The sequence below is a fragment of the Lates calcarifer genome, linkage group LG3 (assembly GCF_001640805.2).
Source record: "Lates calcarifer isolate ASB-BC8 linkage group LG3, TLL_Latcal_v3, whole genome shotgun sequence".
In the NCBI taxonomy this organism is placed as follows: domain Eukaryota; kingdom Metazoa; phylum Chordata; class Actinopteri; family Centropomidae; genus Lates; species Lates calcarifer.
The window spans coordinates 20,919,902-20,944,284 of record NC_066835.1 but is presented as its reverse complement, the minus strand read 5'-3'; the positions used below and the strand labels follow the sequence as shown (position 1 = coordinate 20,944,284).

General features: G+C 41.7%; 2 protein-coding genes across 4 annotated transcripts in view; both read right to left on the bottom strand.

The window, feature by feature from the left end:
• The window catches only part of LOC108886967 (chloride channel protein 1), a 48,644-nt gene extending 40,427 nt beyond the window's left edge, over positions 1-8,217 (bottom strand). The window contains exons 1-3 of the mRNA XM_051068936.1: positions 8,134-8,217; positions 7,254-7,338; positions 5,306-5,480 (exon numbers count right to left, since the gene is read on the bottom strand). Coding sequence (XP_050924893.1) covers positions 5,306-5,480; positions 7,254-7,309 — 231 coding nt within the window. The 5' untranslated portion in view covers positions 7,310-7,338; positions 8,134-8,217. The remainder of the gene's footprint in view (positions 1-5,305; positions 5,481-7,253; positions 7,339-8,133) is intronic.
• An 854-nt stretch (positions 8,218-9,071) lies between these two features.
• On the bottom strand, positions 9,072-24,348 carry LOC108886968 (polyhomeotic-like protein 1). 3 transcript variants are annotated; one of them, XM_018682131.2, is made up of 15 exons: positions 23,312-24,348; positions 21,498-21,625; positions 19,183-19,293; positions 18,618-18,689; positions 17,981-18,109; positions 17,566-17,730; positions 17,344-17,425; positions 15,810-16,804; positions 15,401-15,536; positions 15,101-15,273; positions 14,917-15,007; positions 14,172-14,259; positions 12,963-13,188; positions 12,063-12,270; positions 9,072-11,742 (listed from the first exon to the last, which is right to left on the bottom strand). In XM_018682131.2, the coding sequence occupies exons 2-15, from the start codon at positions 21,618-21,620 to the stop codon at positions 11,591-11,593; spliced, it is 2,751 nt and encodes a 916-aa protein (XP_018537647.1). In that variant the 5' UTR covers positions 21,621-21,625; positions 23,312-24,348; the 3' UTR covers positions 9,072-11,590. The 3 variants fall into 3 exon arrangements, with proteins under 3 accessions (XP_018537647.1, XP_018537651.1, XP_018537648.1); XM_018682135.2 differs by having other exon boundaries at positions 12,963-13,170; XM_018682132.2 differs by having other exon boundaries at positions 21,498-21,622.
• Between the last annotated feature and the right edge of the window lie 35 nt (positions 24,349-24,383).

The following is a 24,383-nucleotide window of genomic DNA, read 5'->3' as shown; positions in this document are numbered from 1 at the left end:
CATTTGTTAAGCAAATTAGATGGACAGGAGGACAACAGTATACGTGCCTCCACTTGGCCAGGACAATGTGGTTTCCATCGCATCAAGGGAGCATACGGTGTCCCTCAATCCTAAATGGGTGTCCTTGATTTGAGACTCCTGATTTGAATGTGTGATTTTCTACCTGTGAAAAATTTGTTTGTTTGAAAAGACCTGGGGCACGTGTTCAAATTTATAAAATAAAATATGCCCTGAGAATATTTGTATAAAACCACACAGACACAAAAATCCTCCTATTCAGTACAGACTTCCCCTGTAACTTCATGTTCTCCATCAGTGATATATTAATGCATTGCACTTCCCTTTATGTGGCCTTCCTGCCTGAGTTTGTTTTTACGTTGCTGCCTTTTATGATAGGGTTAGGGTAAAAAAAATAAAAAATATATATGACTCATTCAATAACCACTTTGACTCATTCAACAGCTGAACACACATGTGGTGTTCTCTCTATAAGGGAAATCAAATACTGTTAAGAAAGTTCATTCCAACAGTTCCCACATATGTGTTGCACTTGCAGTTCACTTTGCTTTCACCTTCTGTCCAGTTTATCCTGAACCACCTTTATGGGGTTTAAATCTGGAGACTGTGCTGGTCCTCCATCATATGATGCCACTGTTTGGTTCTAATCTTTTGGGTCATTAGCTTGCTGTAGGTGGAACCCCTGACCAACCAGTCAGTCTTCCTGTGTTACCTGGCCTTTTCTCAACATTATAACAATATACAGTATCACTTCCTGCACTACAGTATTGTCCTAACAATGCATCAGAGTGTGTAGCAACACGGTTTGTTCCGACATTGCAAAAGTTGCTGCACCTGTGGGACATGTCTGGATTAACTTTTAAGGCTTCATTCGCTTTCAGTGCTGCAGGAAAGCTGAGTTAACCAGTCTCTTAATCCAAGAAAAAGGTCTGTTTCCTATGAAATGTTTTTCACTTTTTCACTGAAATTATTTATTTATTTATCTTGGGTAGTTTACAGCTTACACACAGGTAATGTTATCTGTGTGCCATTTAAGGTTATTCGCTGGGCTTTAAACTGTTTCTGCCAGGGACTCTTACTGGAATATGTCTGTAGTTATCATTAGGATGTCAGACGCCTTATAGCTGTAGGACAAACAACAAAGAAAGGACGCCAGACTCTCTCAGAACAATTAAATAACAATTATACAATTATAACACTACTGACTACTTCCTCAAGCCTAACAACCAACTGATCAGCTACTTCTTATACAGAAGTTGTTTATCAAACACAATGACATACTCTCCAGTAAAAATAACACTTGTGATCTGAGACCACTGAAATAAAGAAATAAATAACTGTTCTAGGGAAATGTTAAGGTAAATTATATCTGGTGTATCATCTGTGTGATTTGAGGAGGTTAATGGGCTGCTGAATGCCACGTTATCCTTTCAAGGCTTTTATGGATTTTGGCTCAGTGCTGAGTGGTGGTAACACTGATCTCCACTTCTTTATTATCTGTGTAACTGATAGCAGGTTAAGTATGCATGTAGAAAACCAGGCATTGAACACTCCTTTTTATATCCAAATAAAAAAGGTCACGGTTTACATTTGCTGTGTAAGTGGTAAATATTTACACTATTTTCTAAATAGCCTGCATCTCTCTGAGTGTGTGCTCTGTTTACTGGACTTCACTGAGAGCTTGTTAAGCAGTTAAACTCTGAACCAGCCACTTCATTCAGCTACTATATGGAGCTATTAGAGGCAGATGCTACATGGCTCTGTCTAAGCCTAGGGGATTTAGGGTGGCTGCTGAGCAGAGGTAATGTTGATCTCTTCCTCCTGCAGGTTGTAATGTTGACCTATCTGTGTTTCTCTCTTCCTCTCCAGCATGTCATCCAACTCCACGGCTGATAATCTGTGCGCACCGAACGACACCCTCTGTAGTAAGAACACAACTCTTGATCTCTCATCGCCTCCTACCCTTTCTCCTTTCCACTATCCCTCCTTCTCAGCATGTTTTCTCTCATGTCCTCTCATCTCCCCTTTCCTTACTTCCTCCTCTCTTCCTACTTTATCCTTTTGGCTCTTAGAATTACAGATTGCTTCCTTCCCTTACCTTTTTCTTAGTCTTCCTCTGTTATTATCTGCATCACACTGACAACTCTCCACTCTCTCTGCCTTCAAGATCAGCTCAACTGCTGCCAGGGTTCCTTTCCTAAATCTTACACATTACCCGATTAATTAAGAAAATGATCAACAAGTTTCTCTCTTCATTTACTAACAGATGTTTTCATCTTTCTCTACTTTTTCATCTTAAATCATCTTTCTCTAATTCGTGACACTGACTGTGACAGTCTAGATTTTGCTTTATGACTTTGATTAACTTTTCTTATTCATCTCATTTTTCAGTTCTCTGCCCTCAGTGTATGTTCATTAAAGTAATGACCAGCAGTTACCTCATTTTGGCTGCAAAGCTTGTACATCAGCAGACAATCAGATAAATGTTGAATCCCTCTGCTGAGGTCATGCCAACAACAAATCTACAGCTGAAGATTTTTTAAATAAAATTTGACAATATATTGGTATTTAACAAATACAAAGTACAGTATATCATTATATTTATCTTTTCAAATACAAAACTGCTAGTTTGCAGAGTACAATGATGTTGCAACATCCAGCCTCCAGATAATGTCACATGAAATAGTTGAGTTCAGTGATGTGTGATTACACAATCAGATGAAATAAGAACTGCTGACTCACTGATGCTGCTGGGAAGTCTTTGTGATCACGCAGTTAATAATTACATCTAGATAAAGTCTTTCAAAACTTACCAGTATTTGCATGTTTCAGCCTTACAACAAATCACCTTTATTCCACATTACTGTTGATGCTTTCTGGAGCTTACCATAATGTTTACGACTCCTGTGTGTTATTCCTCATTGTCATTTTATCAGGAGGAACACGAGAGTTGCTGGAATACCGTTGTGTCGATCTGTGGCAAATACCAGTTTTTATCAATAGAGTCTGGTCATGATATATAGTGACATTTCTGGTTAAACAAAAAGGATCTTACTCTTTAATAAAAAGGTCTATCTCTGTAGGAATCCTACAGATCATATCTAATTTACGCTAAGTATTTACTCAACTACTAATAGAACAGACTGGGAATAGTAGATGTCTTAATGATGTCTCAAAGCATAATGTTGACTAAAATGCTGGACTTGTTGAAAGTTCAAGCTCAAACCAAGTCTTTAATGAGACTGACAAGAAATGATTTATGCCATTCTGTAAATCCCTCACCACACCTAAGAATGTGCCACAACAAGAACATAATATCTGCACAGACTAGGGGGTTCACATTCCACAACAACACTGAATTCGCCTCAGGATTTCTCCATCAGAAGGTGTGTATAAGAGGATGGATTTGATGGCCTCTGCTCCAGTTAAAACACCACTGTAGTAATGTTATGCAAGGGTGTGTGTGTGTTATGATAAAATAGAGAACATAAATAAATGAAAGCAATAAATACAAAATTTTCCGGGGAAATCCAGCGACAGAATTTAAATTGAATATTCTAATAACGGATAGAATCATGTGTGAGAGGGAAAACATTCATATATTTCCTACACAATAGCATGCAAATAAAATGCTTCAGTGGTGGTGTGGGAACTCCCACGGCCATCACAACCAGTGACTCAACAGGGAAATGAATGTAATCAAAGAATCAGATCTGTCTGAATCTCTTACACTCTGAGTGTCAGTGCACGACTCATCCCAGCCAGTCTTATTACAGCCTAACTGTGTTATGTTGACAATGTAGCAACAATGCAGCAAGACAGAAGTTGTTTTGTTTGTTGGCCATGAGCAATATAATGACATGACAATGACAAGCAATTATGGCAAATGCCTCCTACATGCACTGGATTTGTCCAGCCTCGTTATCATAGTGATAAAAAGCAGACTAGATTAAAGACAGACCTGACTACAACATAATACACTTTTTTTGGCTGAAAATGGATCATGACATCATTGACACATTTGAGGGTATTGATAGTTGCATTCAAATACTGATATGCTTTGGAAAAAGACCGTGTCATCCAGCTATATATCAACATATCAACACTGGTGTAAATGGAGGATGATGCAATGTTAAGATAGAACATCCTGTCAACACTTCAGAGGTGCAACCATTTTAACAGCCAACATGTTCATCCTGTCGAAGTGCCCTAAGCAGAACACTGAAACCAAACCTGCACAACCTTAACCACAGCGGAGCTAGAAAGCTGTGTATATGAACATCAGCCCGAGGAAAAAAATGTATGCACACAGTTCACGAGAAGGCAGAGGACTGCATCAGCCGCACTCCCGAGATTCCCGCTGTGTGACCAACCTGTCACTTTACTCCACACTATCAGCCTGATATCATACCCTGCTGAAAACGCATTGCTTCCTTTTGGACCTGACATTTACATCTGAACTTCTCTCTTCCTCTTGCAGTCGTACGGGAGCATGAGCAGGCCGTGATTATCGTCCCTACACTTCTCCTCTTTGCCACCCTTGTCACCTTACTGGCCCTGTGCCTCCTGAGGTATTGTCCTGAACGGAAGCGGACACGAGTCACAGCCCCTCAACACTACAGCAGCTCATCACACAGACACACTCAGAGACACAACCACAGACATCACTTACAGGGCATTGATGGTGAGCAAGCATGCCTAAGGCTCATGCATAAGGCGCTGTGTCATATTATTCTTGTGGTATTTTCCAAAGAGATACACATACGGATTTATTACTCTGTTTTGTGCCTATCTTTAACTCATTAGCACCCCCTGGGATAAACCCACTGGAACATGAAGAGCTGCCAATGTCAGTTCAACAAGTGCAGCAGAATGTCAGGCCAACTCTGGCTGCACCGCCACAAACATCCACAGAGAGGCACCATGGAGCCTTCAGCGAGGTCACTGCCCTGCCAGTGTCTTTCTCCATCAAGCCAAATGACACAGTGAGCCTCTACAGAGCACGCATGGACAACAGGGATGTTATCCTGAGGGTGCTGAAAGGTAACCTGAGCCATACCAAGCTAAAATCTCAAACACATAAGGTCCAACAGCTTACTGACAGTCTGTTAACTGGCTTACAGAGAAGAACACAGAAGTTTTTCAGTTTTTATTTGGTTTTCCTTTATTTTTGTGACTTGTCAAATCCAAAATGTAGGGTTAGAAACTTGTATAGTATTTGAGGCAGGGTGCTCTTGTTGCTGAGGGAAATCCCCCTAGAAAAATGTAAGAAGTTATTATGTCTGACCTCTTTCCCAGACACAGCAAACAGCAGTGAGAAGCGGCACTTCTTGGGTTTTGCCTCCTTTGTCTCTGGACTGGGGCCGCACCCTTTTCTTCCTGCACTGCTGGGTGTAGTTTCAGTGCAGTCGCCCCTCATGATGGTGGTGGAGGAGCTGCAGCACAGAGACCTGCGCGGGTTCCTGTGGAGATGTAGACAGGTACAGCAACCTATTACTTTAGGTAGATTATTCCGAGTTATATACAGATATAGATTTACACTGAGGTTAAACACGCTGCAGGACAAGTGCTCAGTACAGAAGGCCATATTTCAGACCTTTTAATGCCACACTGGCAATGAAAGTTTTGAACAACAATAGGCAGAAATTTTTCATTATGTCTCTAAAACCCTCAAAGTGGAAAAAAAATGTAATAAGTATGTCAAAAATATCTGTTTCTAATTTCTCGCACAGAAATATATTAGTATTTTATAGTAGGATAATTATTTGCCCCAAAACCTGGGCGTTACTGTAAACCTTTAAAATACAGTACAAGTAATGACTGCTTTGTGCCTTTGTGGGGCAGTGGAGGGCAATGTATCCTACTACTGAAAGACATTGGTATCCATAGTTCCTTGATAGAGAGAGCATGTTCACCTGCTTCTATTAGAAGACATAGGTATACTAGCCTGACACACATGTGGTCCAAAGGAGGGGCCATTATGTGTGTCTGTCCTGGCCTGACTCAAAAGGCTGAATTACAAAAACAATGACATTTTTCCTTTTCTTCCTCCTTCTTCTCTGTCACTAAAGGATAGCTCAGGTTTAGAGTCTTCATGCGACATGACGGAGAAGAGGATCTTCACCATGGCAGGACAAGTGGCCTCTGCTCTGGTTGGTTAAACTGCTGTCAGTCTCTCTCACTGCTTGGGGGAGAGCTCATTGTATATATATACATATATACCCATCTCATCTCTCATGTTAGCTTACACTTAACGTTAATTCTGGAAAAGTGTGACAACAATATAAATGTGTCAAACTGAAGTCTGGACCCTGTCGTTATCTGAACATCTAGGAATACCTACACAGTCAAAGCTGCATCCATGGCAATATAGGAGCTCGCAGCGTTCTGGTTAGTGGAGATCTGACAGCGAAGCTGTGGGGACTGGGCTCAGCCTACCGCAGGAGAACACAGCCTGGCTCACCAGGGGAAGTGGAGGACATGGAGCTGAGGAAGTGGCAGGCACCTGAAGTGCTGGCCAGGAGACCCCACACTCAGAGCAGTGACGTGTGAGTGTCCTAGTCCTCTGTGAGAATATTAAATAATGCAGCGACGATGACTCGATGTACAGTACGTCACTGAAATGTCCCAGCAAGAGTTACCCAAGAGGGAGCTGGATGTTCCCTGATGATCTCTGGATGCTGAAATACTGATCCATTTGAATTCATGTTTGTATTGAATGCACATTTCACAACCACCACATTAGGAACGTACAGTAAAGGCATTTTAGTATTATCTCTGAATTTTTACCCATATATTTAATTTAATCTGAAACCAAACTCCTGTCCCTTTTATTAACATAAAGCCCCTCTCTCACTGTTTTTTGACAGATGGTCTTTTGGTATCCTGCTCTACGAAATGGCCACATTGGGTGAGTGTGTTTTTTTTTGTTTGTTTGTTTGTTTGTTTTTGTTTTATTCTAGCCATACCTCTGAAAGATGCTATTTATTTTATTTATATTTAACATTGGAATATTGGAATTTTTATTACCATTACAGCAAAGAATAAATATGGACTCCCTTTGAAAGACAGTAAACAGGACACTAAGATCCACTGTGATGGATGCTTAAAGGCAAACTAGATATTATGACAAATTTTAATAAATAGTGATTATATTTTCCATGACTTTTTTGACTAGGCTAAAATACACATCGGTCTTACAGCGTAATAACGCCCATGTGTTGCAGGTGACCCACCGTTTGCTGAGGTCATGGCAACTGAACTTCTGCAGCATCTTCAAAGAGGGAGGCATCTCAAACGACCGACCACCTGCTCGAATTCCTTGTAAGACAAAGAGCAGAAAACAGGTTTTATAAAACAGTACAGGCAGTGCCAGCTTATTTAGACTCACACAGTACTGATAAGGAGATGAAAATCAAAAACCTGACATCTTACGTATAAAAATATAATATTTTCCATAGATAGACACAAAGTCAATCAAAGCTTTATCTTTGAAAGCAAAAAAAAAAAGTCAATTTCAGTGTTTTTTCCCACCCAGAACACACTGGACAGAAAGGCAGGATGGACTGAGTCTGAAGCAGGGTTTTAAACAGTTTTTAGCTTATCTGGATTAATCTAGTCCAGATTTAACTAGTCTAAATTAAGTGGCTTTTGATCGTAAACCTAGTCCGATGTGCTCTAGTTGGGAAAAGGCAGTGAAATCGACATTATGTGTTTGAACAAACGGAAAGAACAAACAACAAATAGCATTTCACAATTCTGAAACGGTGTTTTAAACTGCCCTTAGCTTCCCAGGGGGTAATCTAACTCAGTCCAGAGTACAGCAGTTTTGTGCTAGATCTCGTCTGGTTTGGACATCACATTTTTGTGTTTTCACAAACAGAATAACGAAGGACGTGAGACGCTCATCTTTACAAATCTGAATCTGTGTGAAATGTAGTCCAAACCTGTCAGCTAACGGTAGATAAAGTCAACAGTTTAGCTAGTTCCAACGGTCGACAACGACGATGACACATCGCTCATATCGGTTTAATGTTGTGATAACTTGCTGCCAATGTTTCAAAACTAGGTAGAGATAATAAATATCTAATTTAGTAGAAATTTCACTGTTTTTACCCTGGTTTTGCAGGTACTCGATTATCAGGTCCTGTTGCCAGTGGGGCACCCAACAGCGTCTCTCTATGTCGGAGCTTATTAGAAAACTTCAGGCGGGAGAGAGATCAGCCAATGGGAGAACAGTTCTCAGAGTACCTGAACCACTAGACTTCGAGAGATACCTGAGGGAGGCGGGATATGGAGAGGCGTACAACTATGCTGTGCTCTGATTGGCTGAGAGTGTCATCAGTCAGGATAATGTTGGCGCGCCTCAGATTTTCCTTTACTCTGAAAGGTCTGCTGCTGCAAGAAGGACAAATTAATAACAAACAAAAAAAAAACTTTATGCACATTACCATTAATTATTTTTATGAAACTCAGTTTTTGTTTGTACTCTTTTTTACTTCTGGAATACTTAAAAGGCATTATAAAGTACACTCATTTTATATGTTTAAAGAGTAATATATGGATTGTAAATATGTTCTGTAAACTGTAATTATGCTCATTTAAAAAACCTATATGAAAAGCAATGCATGTTTCCTGCACTTTTAAACTAACTTAACAAAGTTGTAAAAAGGAAAAGTGTACAATACACTGTTGCAACTATGACTGAAAACTCTTGCAGTGCTAATAACACAGTTGGACCAACTCTGGGAATTAACTGTAATTAGTACTTATGAAGTCTGCTGGAAATAGTTGACATTTGTGACAGTGATCGACAGCTTAAATTAATGATCACTGCTAAACAACATGAACATGAGATGTTTTGTCACTTCTGTCTTCTGTCTACAGTTTATGAAGCATAAGCAAGAAAATATGTTGCAGGGCAACACCCCAGGTCTGCAGTGAGGTATTTAATTAAACACAAATTCCTGGTGCACATAAAGTCCTGGGCACCATGGCAGTTACCTGCTTTGTCCAGTCTTCAATAAAAAAAAAAAGAAACATAGGCATCACAGTTTTAAAACAGTTCCTTAATTATTTATTTGCATGATAGTATTGTTAACCTCTCATCAAACCCAGTCCCTCCAAGATTTTGCAGTTTTATTGATTATTGCAAGGAAACACATTTTGATTCTGAAGTAGCTTCTTCATAAAAAAGATTTTTGTAGAATCCACTGTTATTTTCTGAGAAAAGTGCTACTTTTTGGGAAACTTTGCAATGGTCTGCTTGTTAACAAATGTTACACCAGTAATCACAGCAGACCTGCAATGATTTCAGTAAGAAATTGTGGCTCACATCACTTGTAATGAAGTACAAGTGCTGTTTTTTTTTTGTGGTTTTTTTTGGTTTTCACAATATGCTGAGGGACCAGCTGATTTTAAGACTCCAAAATCCTGGGGCAACTGTGACATATAAACACACAGCTATCAAAGATTATTGTCCTTTTTGAAAGAAAATACTGTAATAGCCACAGTCACTAACAATAAAGCCAAAGATAGCTAGCTAGAAAGGTAAATACTGTTGGTAATTACACGCTATGTGACAAAGCTATGAGGAAGACAGCAAGTTTCCTTGATCAAGGTAGCTACTATTCAGTCACGCTTTTTGGGAAAGGCAACACATGTCATTGCTTGAAGTAACAATTGTAAAAAAGTAAGCACTAATATAAAACAAGGAATGATATGAAAAGCAGTTAAAAAACAGAGAATCCTTATCTAAACCTATTGTAGAGACTAGTGAGAAAGGCCACAAGGTTCACAGAGAGATAACATGAGAAAACTCCTACAGTAAAAAGCTTAAACAAGGCAGTCCAGCAAACAAATGTGCATTTAAATATAAAGGCAAATTTTACACTTATTACAGTATAGCTTAAGGTTTTCACATTCACACACTCATTCAGTCAGGTATGATTTTTTTTTTCATCCATCAAAAACATAGGTCCACATGTAGCTACCAGTCTCTTCTTATTAATGGACTTTCTGGTTTTGTTCAAAAACACAGCTTAAAGTTACTTCAAATTAAAAGCTTATCATCACATTTGCTGATTACTCCCATTCTTCATCTCTTTCAGCATTTTCTTTTTAACTTTATGTCACTACACAAAATCAAGCCCGTGACGTTACCCGTCACTCATACAAACACAGATCACACAGATCAGAAGCAGCTGGTTGTACCATTTGAAAATCTTGAAATTGCCTGACAGAACAAAAATAGTCAAAGATTTTGCAGATTACAATCCTTTCAAAGAGTAGAGTCAACAGTAAGTCCTGTTTAAAAAACTTAAAAAGGCTGTATCTCAACATACCGAGTGAAAAACTGTAAATGTGAAAACAGTTTTGGAAAAGCATTTTGCAGTAGTGTGTTTGTTTACTGCTGATGTGCTCTGAGTGTAAAAACAAGAAACAGATGTGACTAAAACAAATGTAACATCAGTATTTTTGCAGCATTTTTTGCCCTTGAAATATAAAATGCTCTCTGAACCTTGAGGGATTTGGGTTTCATTTGGACTGTGGTCTGGCATCTCTTTAGCCAGTACCCTGTACTCTCACTATACCCTGTAAGTTATAGAATAGGCCACTTCAAAAAAAAAGTGCCACCATTTACAAATGATACCTATTGTTACAAAGTGATTATGATGCTGAAAGTACTAGTTTTTCTTACACACATAACATTAAAGATCAAAATCATCAGAGTGCTTCCCTTACAAAATCCTTTCTGAAAATAAAATCAACTGTAATCTTGACATATTGACTGAACACGTCTTTCTTTGCTGCATATCTGTCCAAATTCTATGCCGACTGTGGCTTAACCAGGCGAAGAGCTGTAATCATAAACATGTTTCAGAAAAAAGCTTTGAGTGCTAAACTAGATGAGAACCAACACAGACTCTCAATGAAAATAATCCTGACATCTGAAGTTAGGAGAAAGGGCAAAACTTGAAATAAGACCAACACAGCCTAGGTCTGTAGAAAGAGCAGCCCTATTTGTACATAACTTGTAAAATGTCAGAATCCTGTACAATTACTGTATTTTAGTTTATCCTTGTTTGCCCATTGCACTCAATACAAGTGATCTCTGCATTGAAAATACATTCAAAATCCATTTCTGCATTTTACACAACAGGTGTAAAACTGAAATTGTGCATCTAAAAAGCAAAATGAAATCACTCGGTTCTGACTGAGCACTGATTTCACACAGACACAGCATTTTAGAAGACATGTATCTTCAGCAAAATATAGTCTGCAAACTGCAGTGTATTTTGCGAGTCACAGACAGGACAGATTTGTAAGGAATTCACAACACTCCTGTGCAAATACGACCTTTGAAAATATGGTCAAGAGCAATGACAGATTCAAGTGCTGCAGCTCCCAGTTTGGGCTCAAGAGCCTTTGTTTTGAAAATGAACTTTACCTCATACATTCACCTGCAGGACTCTGGAACCAGTTCCATGTCTGAACTGGAAGCAGAACAAGAGTTTGGGGTAAATGCCCAGGGCTTGACTTTGAACATGGTGGATTTTTGGAAACACTGACATCAGTCTCTCAGATTATTAATGTGGGCACAGATCTTGAGGGCGGGACCCAGCTTGATGTTCATGGTGGACATGAGATGCTCCTCCTTCAGCAGCAGCAGGGCCTGTCCGTCAATCTCCTGCGACAGGAACTGGGAGGCGAGCTCCTCACAGCCTGTGGGGGAAGGAGAGGAGGAGAAAAAGGAGTTAAAAATAGAAAAAAAAACAAGAAGAAAAGAACAATGAAGTAGATATTAGATAAAAATGTGAATAACAAAGAAATGGTAAAGATAAAGAAAACAAGAAAACAGATTAAATATAGTATATTTTTGCAAAAATGAATGCAGTGGACCAGGGCTGAAACTAATGATTATTCCCATTTGGTAGATTAAACAGCTGCAGCATCTTTATTTCTAATGATATGCAATGTGCACAAAACAACACTACCAGAGGCTCAAACAGATGCAATCAGTATCAGTATTTTGATCTTCCGACCTTGCAGCGAGGAAATAAACTGCGACACTTCCTCCACACTCCACTGGGCGGGGGCAGCAGGCAGGCAGCTGGGTGCAGAACTCTCCGTGGGGAGAGGAGGCGGCGGCTGGTGGCAGGATGCCGAGGAGGCTGGCGAGAGGGACATGGGGTCGTCTTCGTCCTCCTCTCCACTGGACTCCTCGTCTGAGTGGCTGGACTCTGAACGGCACTGTGGGGAGGAGAAGCAGGGGAACCAGTGAGCAAGGCATTTTAGTTGCACTGCCTCCCAGTTACATTACATACCCCAAGTTACATTCTTAGTACACATGATGAAAAGGTAAAGTGTCATCATGGCAATAAAGCCCCCAGGGCAGCATCAGAGAGAGAGGGCGAGAGACTAAGCCTAGTTTTGTAGTTTGTTAGGGCTGCATTGCCCTGACCTGGCCTCCTTTGCAGCCACTAGGGGGCAGAAAGGTTTAACAGAGATGACTAAAAACTAGAAATGGGTCCATGAATTGTTTAGCAACTCAAAATATGCTCATCCATATTGTTCACATCATTTAATGTACTTTTGCTCTAGGGCTGTTTTTCATGGATTGCTTAAGACCCCTTACTTCAAATGAAGAGAAATATTAATACTACGGCATATAATTATATTTTAAACAACTGATCCATTTAACTGCAACACTGTGATTTCCTGCTTTAACATGACAATGATCCTAAACACAAAGCCAGCTCCAAAGAATTTGCTTTCCCAGTTTGGTGAGGAAAAACTTCACTGGTCTGCACAGAACCCTGACCTCAACCCCATCCAACAATTTTGGGGTGAACTGGAAAAGTCCTAAAATTTGGTGGAAAGTCTTCTCAGAAGAGTGTGGGCTGTTTTTTTTTTTAATTAGGAAACATGTAACCCTGACTCACCTTGACAGGTATGGGTCTCCCTGCTATCTTGGCACTGGCTATTTCTGAGCTGGTCCTGCGGGGAACCCTTCGCCTGGCAATTCCTCCCTCCTCATCTGAGTTGGAGAGGTGACCTTGGCCTTGATTCTGATCTGGAGCGTGATCCTGACCTTGACCCTGGCTGTGACCCTGCCGCACGCAGAAGTGCTGCCTGAAGCTGACGTTGTACCTGGGGAACCAATACATACTGTATCGTAGACAAAGAGTGACATATACGGTACTGAAGCCAAGACGAGCAACATATAGTTTTTATCTCTTTGCACCATACATGGTATATAATCTATACACATGTAGTGGGCAAAGGGACAAATGCAAAGCAGAAGCAGAAAATGTAAAATCATATGCTGACGGCATACTGTTACAAACAATGCAGACAAAGCATTGTTTATAAAGGGAAACATATGACATAATAAATACAGTGTATATTTTAAAATGGAGCAAATTCAAAAGAGAAAAACATCAACAAAACTAACTGGACTGTACTGAAATTGACATGAGAACAGACATAAGTTCACATGCCATTTTTGTGAAAGAATGAGCATGAAGTGGCACTATCACATCACTCAAACAGAGAAATAAATACGAGAACAGAAAACATACATGCTGCGAAACATACAGCTGTAGTCACCTGAGAATTCACGTCACTGTCACATTTAATCTGTTTTCAGGACACCGAGGTCATGTTGACTTAAGCATGACAGGTTAGCATGCTAACTTGAGCAGAAGAAATTAAGTTATTGAAAAGAAGCCAAACAAGAGTTAACCTTAACTTTTCTTTCTACCACTAGGGGGAGCTCTTTGTGAGTAAGTAATGAATGAATCTATGTTTCTGCTAGACTGGTCAGTAAACAGCTGTTAATGCTAATGTTAGCATTAACTTACATATAACACCTTTAAGTCATAATGTAGGGAAGCAAAAATTCCAAAAATGTAAATGTAAATTTTGGTGAGTTTTTTAAAATACTATTCTTTTTCTCTCTATTTCTAACAGTGGCTGTGGCCAGTCTCTGAGAACCATTTTTGTTGTTTGTTTTCTCTTTCATAGACTTAAAAAATGTCTCTCCCTCTCTCTCTCTGCAAAATGTGAGGGAAACTAGGCCACAGCAGCCTCGCAGTGATTTCTCAGATGGCTTCCACTGTATATATTATATTTCATGCATGTTGAAGTACCTCTTGGCACAAGACATGGAGCAGAACCTTTTGGTGCCTCTGAACTGGCTGGCAGGAGCAAAGTTTTTACAGTACTCACACTTAAGCACTGAGGGGAAAGTTTAGAGAAAGAACAGAGCAAATATTAAGTGTGTGATTTCCACTATTTGTACATAAATAAATGTGTGGCACTGCTGTAATGTTGCAACAGATAAACAACTCAAACAGTTTATATTCTTTGCATTTATCATACCACACTGAGAAAAGAAGACTGATGATATTTCAGTGTGCTGTTATGCTGCCTTGCAGTTAAACGCAGAGGTGGATAATTCCCAGCTTGGAGGTTGTAATTAAAACTGAGCATTCCTGTGGCCCACCTCAAATGAACAAGGGTCAAACATGGGTCATTTTGTTGGACAATTTTAAATCCTGTTCTCTATGTCCACGTTATCTTAATTATATCTGGCAAGGTTAACCAGCTAATTAGTCAGGACAGTTAGCTGGAAGAGCAAATTAACACCTAGAATTTGTTTTTTTGAGAGATTTTAGTCATATGCCTGTAAAAATGTCATTCCAGTGTATTTTGAGTTTTTACAGTTCATGCTGTTGCACTGGCATGTCCTTTTGAAGATAACTGCATCGCGGCAACCTTAAGGATGAGAACTGAGACCACACTTTGAAGTCTAATTTGAAGCATAAACAGCAATTTTCAACCCTCAAACGTGTCTGGAAGGCAGCAGTACTTTCAGAGCAGTTTGGCTGTTACCTGTTGCAGTGGTAACAGTCTCTGATTGGTTGGTGTCCGGACTGTCGTTTGTTAAATCCTCACCAGCCGAGTCCTTTACTGGACCACATACCTGTCAACAATAATGGGGAAAAAAAGCTCAGTGACCAATATAACAGCATGATAAAGAGTGATTATGGGGCATTACAGAGTATCGTGTACTCACGGGGAAAGGCTCTGCCCCTTCCTGGATGACGAAGCCCTCTATAAGGTGTGTAAGGACGTGAGGTTTAACCACGGCTTGAGGGGGAGGAGCTCTCTCCCCTTGACCGCATACCCCACGGGACACCGTCAAGACTGGGGAGGGAGAGGGCGGGGCGGGAGGAGGAGGCCCAGATCCTGATGGGGAGGTGGGGAGGAGAACACAGAGGAAAATGTGTGTTAGGCTGGTCTCATGTTTTCTGTTGGAGAGATAGGGACAATTATTCTAACTATGGATATTTAAATGTGTCTATGTTGAAGTTACCTGCTTCAGTAGGATTGGTTGTGAGCACAGAGGTGTGATCTCTGACGGGCTGGATCCGTGGGGGGGAGGGGCCATCTTCATCATTGGCTGAATTTGAGTCTGATTTCCTTTTTAGTGAGACAGTCATCTGCTTTCCCTAAAAAATGCATTATAAATGATTATGCCAGGTGACAGATCAAACAGTGGAAGTAAGTCATACTGATGAACAGTGTATTTCAGGTTGTTGTGGTATGAAAAATAAAAACAACACAAGGGAAAAAATATGGCAAAAGACCATAAAGGAGGACAAGAGGACATGTGAGTTGTGCATTTGAGGCAGCACAAACTTGTTACACACATATACACACAGATTTAATCAGTGTATTGAGGACTGGTTAAAAGCGTGACTAATAAACAGTAGTCAGCTGACCTGTGGTGTCTGGTTTCCCAATGAGTCTCCATTGGTGGTCACACCAGCCGACGCTCCTCTCTGCTCTTCAGTTGCCAGGGGGAGGGAGAGGGTGGAACGAGACAGCGAAGAGGGAGGAGAGGAAACGGTGGGGGACTGGGACGAGGCGGTGCTTGAGGCTAGGGATCCGTTCTGATTCTGTCCAGAGCTTTGATTGGCCTGCGGATGCACTTGAGAGACCTGAGCCAACGGGGGAGCCTCCTGGGGCGACTGAAGCGCCTTTAGCCCCACTCCGCGGCCCACGACCCCACCCTCCCTGGAAGCGATGGAAGCCACCATGGTGAGCAGGCTGGATGAGCTGGTGAGGACGGCGGCTCCGTCCTGGCTGCAGCTGCCCCGGGCCAGAGCCAGAGCCTGGGCGTTTCCCAGGGTGCTCTGCCTGGCCCCCACGATCTGGACTGGGATGTGCGGCGGCTGGGGAGGCTGGGCAGGCTGGGCAGAGCTGCTGGCTGGTGGTGGGGCAGGCAGGATGGGAGGGGGGTTCCTAGAAGGCAGCTGGAGGGGCAGACGGAGCCCCTGCAGAGTTTTAGGCTGGATGGGGATGGGTCCGTTACCGTGGCCCGATTTCTCTGTGCTGAGTGAGGTCTTCTGCAGAGGCTGCACCACCAGAGTCTGAGCGTTGACCGCTGGTTTGATGGTCGCTGTGCCAACTGGGTACCCATGAGGCTGAGATGCCGCATTGGACGTTAGGACCAGGGTGTGTGCTGCTGTGGGAGCTGTGGTTCCTGTGGTGAGGGTCCGGGTTCCATGGAGCAGGAGCTGGGAGAGAGGGATGGAAGAGGTGGAGGAAGAGGAGGAGGAGGAGGCACCAGAGGAAGAGGAGGGGTGGGCTTTGAGGTTGGTGGGCTGGGGATACGTGGGGATTTTGATGTGGGGGGGCTGGGGCTGAGGCTGGCTTGGCTTAGTGGGAGACTGGGAGTTTGGCTGGTGGGAGGGCTGGACCAGGGAGTAGGCCGCTGGGAAAAAAGACACAACAGGAAACAACACGTCACAAACAAGCATTTATGATGTAGAAACCTGCAATAACTGACACCAACACTGACATACTGGCATCTTTTAATCTGATATGGTGAAATTTACACATCAGCTAGCATGCAGCAATACTAGCATTCATTGTGAGTCGTGGTTCCTGTCACCTGATGACCTTTATGTTCTGTTTTACCCTCCACAAACTCTTTAGGGACATATCTGGCTTTTTAGATCCAGAAAACATCTCTCTGGGTTTATCAATACATGTGACCCCTTTCATGTAAACACAGTAATTTCATCCACTGAATACATGTTGACTCCTACTCTGTAATGTTATTTTGTACATTACAAGGGTTGTAATGATTCTGAAACCGAGACCAAAACCGCAATACAAACTGCAACCAACCGCACCCATCTAACGCCAAACTGCCCAATACCACCCCACTCGACTGTCAGTGGTGGGGAGTAACAAACACAGAGGCTGGAAGCAGTGCAGTCAGCAGGTTGCCTTCAGTTCCTCCCCTACCCGAGTCACTCCTCTCCGGGGCTTCAGTCTTAACACCCACACCTTTGGGACTGGACACACCTCGCATGGCTAGATTCTGCACCTAGAGAAAACAGAAAATATGTGTGAAAACAGTAATCCACAGCAGGACTGCCAGGTGAGCAGTCAGTGTGGTGCAAAGTAAACTGAATAGACAAAAAGTTAGTGCTCCCCTCAAACCCTCAACACATTCATTGCACAAACCTGGTCATTGTCTGATTGGCTGCTGGAAGAGGAAGTTGGAGTCACCTCTTGCTGCTGTTGCTGAGCCTGTGGCTGCTGGGTGACAGTTGCCACAGCAGCGGTTGCCGTGCTGCCGGGCATAAAGATGAGCTGTGAGGAGATGGGGGCTCTCAGGGAGCGGTTGACCTGCAGGACAACGGGACAGTCATCAAAACTCACAAACTAAACCAAATGCTGGTGTCAAGTATAAACTGGGTATCAGCTCATCACTGTGACCACCACTGAGAAATGATCCGAATTTAATTATGATGAAATCAGCAACAAAACTTTTCCCACTCTACTTGAAGCTACTGCTCTTTACTTGTTTCCAAAACAGCTGAAACTGGATTAAAAAAACATTATACATGTCATGTATTCATGACCATGAGGAACTCACCCTCAGGTACATTTGTCCCTGTCCTCCTGCCGTCCCACTCAGAAGCACCGATTGGCTGATTGTGGAAGTTGCCGAGGCACCCATAGGACGGCTGCTGGTTGTGGATCCTGCTCCAGATGTTACACTGGCCTGAAAAATAACAACGTGTAACTTTAATGTGTACGATTTCTCTAACTGCTTTCAATGATTTCCTGATATATAGATATAGAAGTCAAACACACTATCGCCACATGGACTGAGTGCAAAGCCTTGAGGGGTTAAGTTGAACTTTGATCATGAGAGTATGAATCTGAATCTGACTCTGATTTTGATTTATAAAGTGCCGGACATTATACTGGATGTGTTTTGTTGCTCACTCATTTGGCTGGTTTGATTTGTTCTGATTTAACCACAAGATGATGACTTAATACACCTTTTCAAGTGGTTCTCAACCCATTTTTCCTCTTTTGGCCCCTGATGAAGGTGTAAGTTGATACGTTAGGCTTTGATTCAGATAAATGCTGTCTTAAGAAGTCTCTGAGAAGAGTCCAGGCATGATCCTCATCCGCCAAGCAGCAGAAGAGAGCAGCAATTTTGGTTTATCCAAAGAAAAACAAAACATAAAAAAACCAGAACATAAACAGAAAACAGTACATACAGCGGTGGTGCTGGTGGTCTGAGACGAGCTGCTGCTGGAAGGACTTGACTGACGACTTGCAGCCAGTGTAGCCTGGGAGGATGAAGAGGAGGAAGAGGAAGAGGAAGAGGAAGAGGATGTGAACCGACGCGAAGTAAGAACGATAGAAGTTTTAGATTTCTATCAACTCCAAACAAAATCAAAACTGACATGTTCGCTGAGGCTGCCATGTGTTTCAAGCCAAACACAGCTCTTTGTTTTGGTCACTAACCCAACATTTTGCAAATTTCAGCCAACCAACCACAGCTATCCAGCATCAACTACACCCATGGGCTGCACATCTTTTTCTAGTGGTTTCTAGAGTTTGTTCTTGTATGCAGCGCTGCTGGTTCGTGGTGTACACTGTGGTTCTTTAATACTGTTCTGTGATTCCATTGGTGTCTTTTCTTATTTTAGTATTTTTTCTGGCTCTTATTTTTTCTGTCTCAATGAATTTATTTGTGACTTAATAAATCATTTTGTAAACAAATCTCACAACTTTAGGAACAGTAAAATATCAAATGACATAACATAGATATACCTTTACCTGTTGCACAGCGGCCAGGTTCTGCAGCTGGGCGTTGTTGATCTGCTGTTGCAGCATCAGCTGCTGGAAGTACTGAGCAGCATTGGGCTGCCTCTGTAACGCCTGCAGGGCCTAATGGAGGAGGAGGAGGAGAGGAGAAAAATGAAAAATGAAGGGGCAATAAAGCAACTGGAGAGAGAGGTTAGAGAGAAGTAGAAGAAAGACGAGCATGAGTAAGACAGAGAGGAGGATGTACTGAGGGATTGTGAATGATAAGAAGATGGAGAAGATGACAGCAAATGATCACAGGATGAGGAAGGGAGGAGGACTGAAAGTAGTAAGAAGAAAGTATAGTACCGTGAAATCTGAGTAAAAAGAGCAGAGGAATAAGAGAAACAAGGGCAGAGAATGCAAGAGAGGGAGGGACACTGTAGCAGAGTGTTAAGCCTCCTGCCAGCTGCCTGATGTATGAGCTGAGGCTTGTATAGTAATAAGTTGCGAGATGAAAGCGAGCGCGGCGGGCTGGATTAGTGTGTGCAGGGTGACAAAGACAGATGGCTGTGCAGGGTGACACAAGCCTGAGAAAATTACAGAGTCTCCATCAACCCAGAAAGACTCAATCTCTTTCTCCATCTCCCCTATTCAGTCACTCTCCATCACTTTCTGTCCATCAGCTCACACATATCTAAAAAATTATTAAGACAAAGACCAAACTAGCTGCAGTAACACTCCAGCAAAAACACTGATGCAGTTTTTTGATCATGTGAAGTTCCTGTATTCAAACAAGGTCATAGCAAAATGAGGAAATAGCAGCATTCAACATATTGTTATTTGTAGGCACCAAACAAAGCTCTTGTGAAAGTTCATTACCTAAAACCATGTGAGCCAGATTTTTGCATCTAAAAATAACAGGCCAAATTAAAATGAATTTCATTTCATCATTCTCCATTTTCTCCATAACCTATTAGAAGCAGATTAATAGCTTTTGGCTGTCACCTGTCATTTATATATTCTTAATCACTTTTGAATTTTTGTCTGCAGCCAAAAGCTCCTTGAAGTCTCATTTTTTAAAATCTAGACCTGAATCACATCTGATCCCCAGGCAGGCGGCCTACTTCTGGTCTTGGCAACTGCTCCAATTAGAAATTTGCGAGGATGTTTGTAATGTCCAGCTATCACACCTAGTAACCCTCAAGTTTGCATCCCAGCTGTGCTACTGGACCATTATTATCCTCTGGGTGAAAGAGACGCACAGTTCAGTTTGTGCATGAGATAAAAATGTCAAGTTTTGTGGTTTTTGCAGGTGAAATGTTTTCAACAATCCTTGACAACACAAAAACATCTCACTGCACAGCAAACAGGTTCAACAACAACTGAGACTCACAACAACAACTGCAGCATCTGTTCTGTTGGTAAAACAAACACCTGGCAAAACAACATCAGGTCTGTTTATCTAATCAGCAACAACAGGCAGAAAACCTAATGAACACTTTATAAAATATATTGAAATGTATCATTATTATTTTTCACTGACAAGACCAGATTAACCCACCAGGACAGTCTCAGGGGAGAAATGACCTGAGGCCCCCCCCCCCCTTAAATGTCATTTGCTGCTGATGAGTAAATCTTACATCATTCACATGAAACAACTGTTCTCATCACCGGCGACACACACAGCAGACTGGATGAGTCAGCATTAGCACAAAAAACAAAAACATACAAACATGGAAAACAACATGGATTTTATTATTTTACGTGTTGCACTTTAAAACATTTGCAGATTTAATACATTTATTGTAATTACTGTTTCATTTGATGAATTCAAGGGAGAAAAGCTTTTGGGGGAAATGAATTGCCTTCCTAATTAGGCCTGCAGCTAACAGCTTTTCTTTATTAATCAGTAAATAATCAGAGAATAGTTACAGATTTCATAAAGCCCAAAGTGGTGGTGGTTTTCAAATGTATCATTTTGTGCGACCAGCAGTTTAACACCCAAAGATAATCAGTTTACCAAGTAAAAGATGAAACTTCACATCTGAGAAGATGGGAATCAGTGAATTAAAAAACAAGATTAATTGATTATCAAAATTGTTTTCGATTAATTATCTATCAACTGACCAGCTAAACTGACTAATCACTGCAGCTCCATTCATAATAAATAAACAGTACATATTAGTGCTGGGGAAGAAACAAACATCACTTTTTTCAACACCTTTTTTGCACTGTTGTCCAGAGAGAAAACAGCATCAATCTGGACAGAATCACTCCGTATAAACTGGCCCACACACACACACACACACACACACACACACACACACACACACACACACACCTACCTGCACTGCCTGTCTTTCATACAGAGACATGGAGTTCATGGGAGAGGGGCGGGAGCTGGTCCCGGACGCAGCGCTCCCATTGGTCGAGGCCCCCTGCTGGTTCTGCTCTCCATCTGTCTCCATGGCTGCTGAGGAGAGAGAGGGGAGCCGTCCATCAGTCAAACACTGACTGAAACACACTTTCTCTGAACCAGAGAACCAGCGGATGAAAAAGCACCCGTCACTGTTCCTGACAAACAGCGTGCTTCACACAGCTGAGACGCACAGAGTCAATATTTTACTTAGCAGCTGATGTTTGCACTGACTGATACTGATATACTCCTGCTCACACTGCAATGAATAATCTCAGACTGACGTTGATAAATAATATTTTCTTTGAACACCTTTTTAAACTTGATCTTTTCTGACAGGAAGCCACAACAGTTCAGTGCCTCACAAACACCTCCGCTCCTGTAGAAATGCCTGTAAAAGCTAAGACACAGACCAGTGAGACTGTATCAGCCAGGTGACACTTTCCTGAACTCGGGGTCATCCACTGTACTTGGGACAGAAAAGGCTTTTAAAAGAAATACAGAGATGATGAAAAGCACAACTGAACAATTCATTATTCAAGCGATTTGTGGAAAATAGCCACAAACTCACACAAGACAAAAATCAAATGTCAACAAATCCAGGTGTACACAGAAGCAGCGTGTTAATTAGTCCAAGACAACTTCACAAATGCTTTTTAATGTTTGGTTGGACTGGATTAGAGGATGCAATTGTGACCACCTACTGAGACCTGTTTCTCTCCATAATATCAAGGTTGTACTAGATTAACTGCACATCCAGAACACACAGAACAATATCATGTTGCACAGATCAGTGCAGCTGCACGATTGTGATGAATCCCACATTTTACTGTTCACTTCTACTGACGGTCAGCTGCTGACTGAGATATCAGAGAGCTGACACTGGGGAACCCTGCTAAAAAAAAGGATGGGTATTGGGTGGAAGTGCAGATGAGAAGCTTTAACGTCTGATCTAATCTCTAATGAATAGTGACTACAGGTATGTGCTCTGCAGAACACAGCACAGCTGAAAAATAGAAGAATCACCTCAAACATGTTTGACAGTTCTGATCTGTAATTTGCACACAAACACCAGAATTCATCAGCCTTTTTTATCTTTAACCTTTTTCTAACTGTAAATGAAAGCAGCAAAGCATTCATCAGAGCAGACAGGTCCCCACTATGCACAAGTCTGCAGTCACAACCAGGCTTTCAAAAGCTACAAATAATGTAAGTGAGATCTACTTGGGTGGGCCACCTCAACAAGAAATGGCATGTGCTGCAACTGATGCACTTTTTCCCCCCTTTCCTTTTCTTTTTATGTTTTCACCAAATCTGCCTCAAAACTAATTACATGCATCTCTCTGCTTTATTTTAATTTTTGGTTGTAGTTCAACATCTCCTGCACTGAGTCTAGTCTGGATTTATAACCTTTTCATCCCTGCAGTATGCACGCACGCACGCACACACACTCTCTCTCTCTCTTTCTCTCTCTCACTCACACACACACACACACACACACACACACACACCATCCTGTCCCAGCTCGGTCAGTCTGCAAAGCTTCAGCCTCCAGAACCTAAAAACGCCTCCTCTCCAGCTGCAGCCATCCTCTGACAACCACACACGGAGCTAATGTTAGCTAGCTACCCTCCATGTTTCAGACCAGTCAACACTGGATCCACCGGAGGCTACCTCTCCTAGCATCCCGCTAGCCGCTGCTGCTGTCTGGCTCGTTAACGGGGGCTCTCGGTCCGTCCTTACCGTCACCGGTCCGGGTCTTCTGCCTCCTCCTGCACCGGCTACCGGCTGGAAAACGACTCCGAGCGACTCAGCAGCCTCCGGAGCGTTTTCTTACCGTGATGTTTGTTGTTGCTCTTTTCTTTTTCTTTGCAGGACGGCCGCAGCAGCAGCAGCAGCAGCAACGATGGTGCTTTTACTGTTTTGCATAAATTTGCAGCTGATGTGTTGTTGGAGGGCAACGCCTCCTTTTTCCGCTGCTCTGCCTTTTCCGGCGCGACGGGATGACGGAGCAGCAGGACGGCGAGAGGGGGACACTTTACCCCCGGGTTCACTTCATCCTCGACCGGACCGAGCCGGTCTGGGACACCGAGCAGGAGTTCATAACATCTTCTCCCCAGATATGCACAAATTCTATTCATTTATTAAATGAAACAAAACAAACCAAGGGAGAGAATGTTAAATAGTTTCTTGCATGGTTCCGATATGTTAAAATTATTAATAATTTAATGAAAATGAAAATGACTTAAAGACAGAAATCTGTAAAAGTGACCTACAGACTCATTCCTAAAATATAAACATCATCTCTGCTAAATCAGGGGGAATTCTCCATGATACCAACAGGCCTTATTTCGTTTCAGTGCCACCAAGTGTCCTGAATTTGGAATGGTATGAGCCCAGATGTATTATTATCTTTTTTTTTTTTCTTTTCTTTTCTTTTTGTGTGTTGTTAATATGACAATGTTTTACTTACTTGTTATATCTGTCGGTGGTTACATATGAGATGAATAAAACATGTCAGACTTAGGCTCTAACTGATAGATTCCATACAGTATTTTCATTGTTCAAGGTGGAGAAGAAATATAGAAAAATACAGTATGAACTAATGTTAGTTATGTAATAATGTTAGTAATCCATTAACAGAGTAAAGACAATTCATTGCATTGTTTCTTACATCTTATATCATACCCTTAGTACTGGCTTTGAGTTTTATTATTTTATTTTATGCCGAGCATGAATGAGATTTTACACCAACTTACAGCAACAGTCACTCTTTTTTAAGGGTTAACTAATCTTAAACTAGCTTTAATAACAG

Coding starts and splice junctions, on each gene's coding strand:
- LOC108886968 (XM_018682131.2), bottom strand. CDS start 21,620: ATGGAGACAGATGGAGAGCAGAACCAGCAGGGGGCCTCGACCAATGGG. Junction 18,690..19,182: donor ACCTGGCCGCTGTGCAACAG/GTAAAGGTATAT, acceptor TCATCCTCCCAG/GCTACACTGGCTGCAAGTCG. Junction 18,110..18,617: donor AGACCACCAGCACCACCGCT/GTATGTACTGTT, acceptor GTTATTTTTCAG/GCCAGTGTAACATCTGGAGC.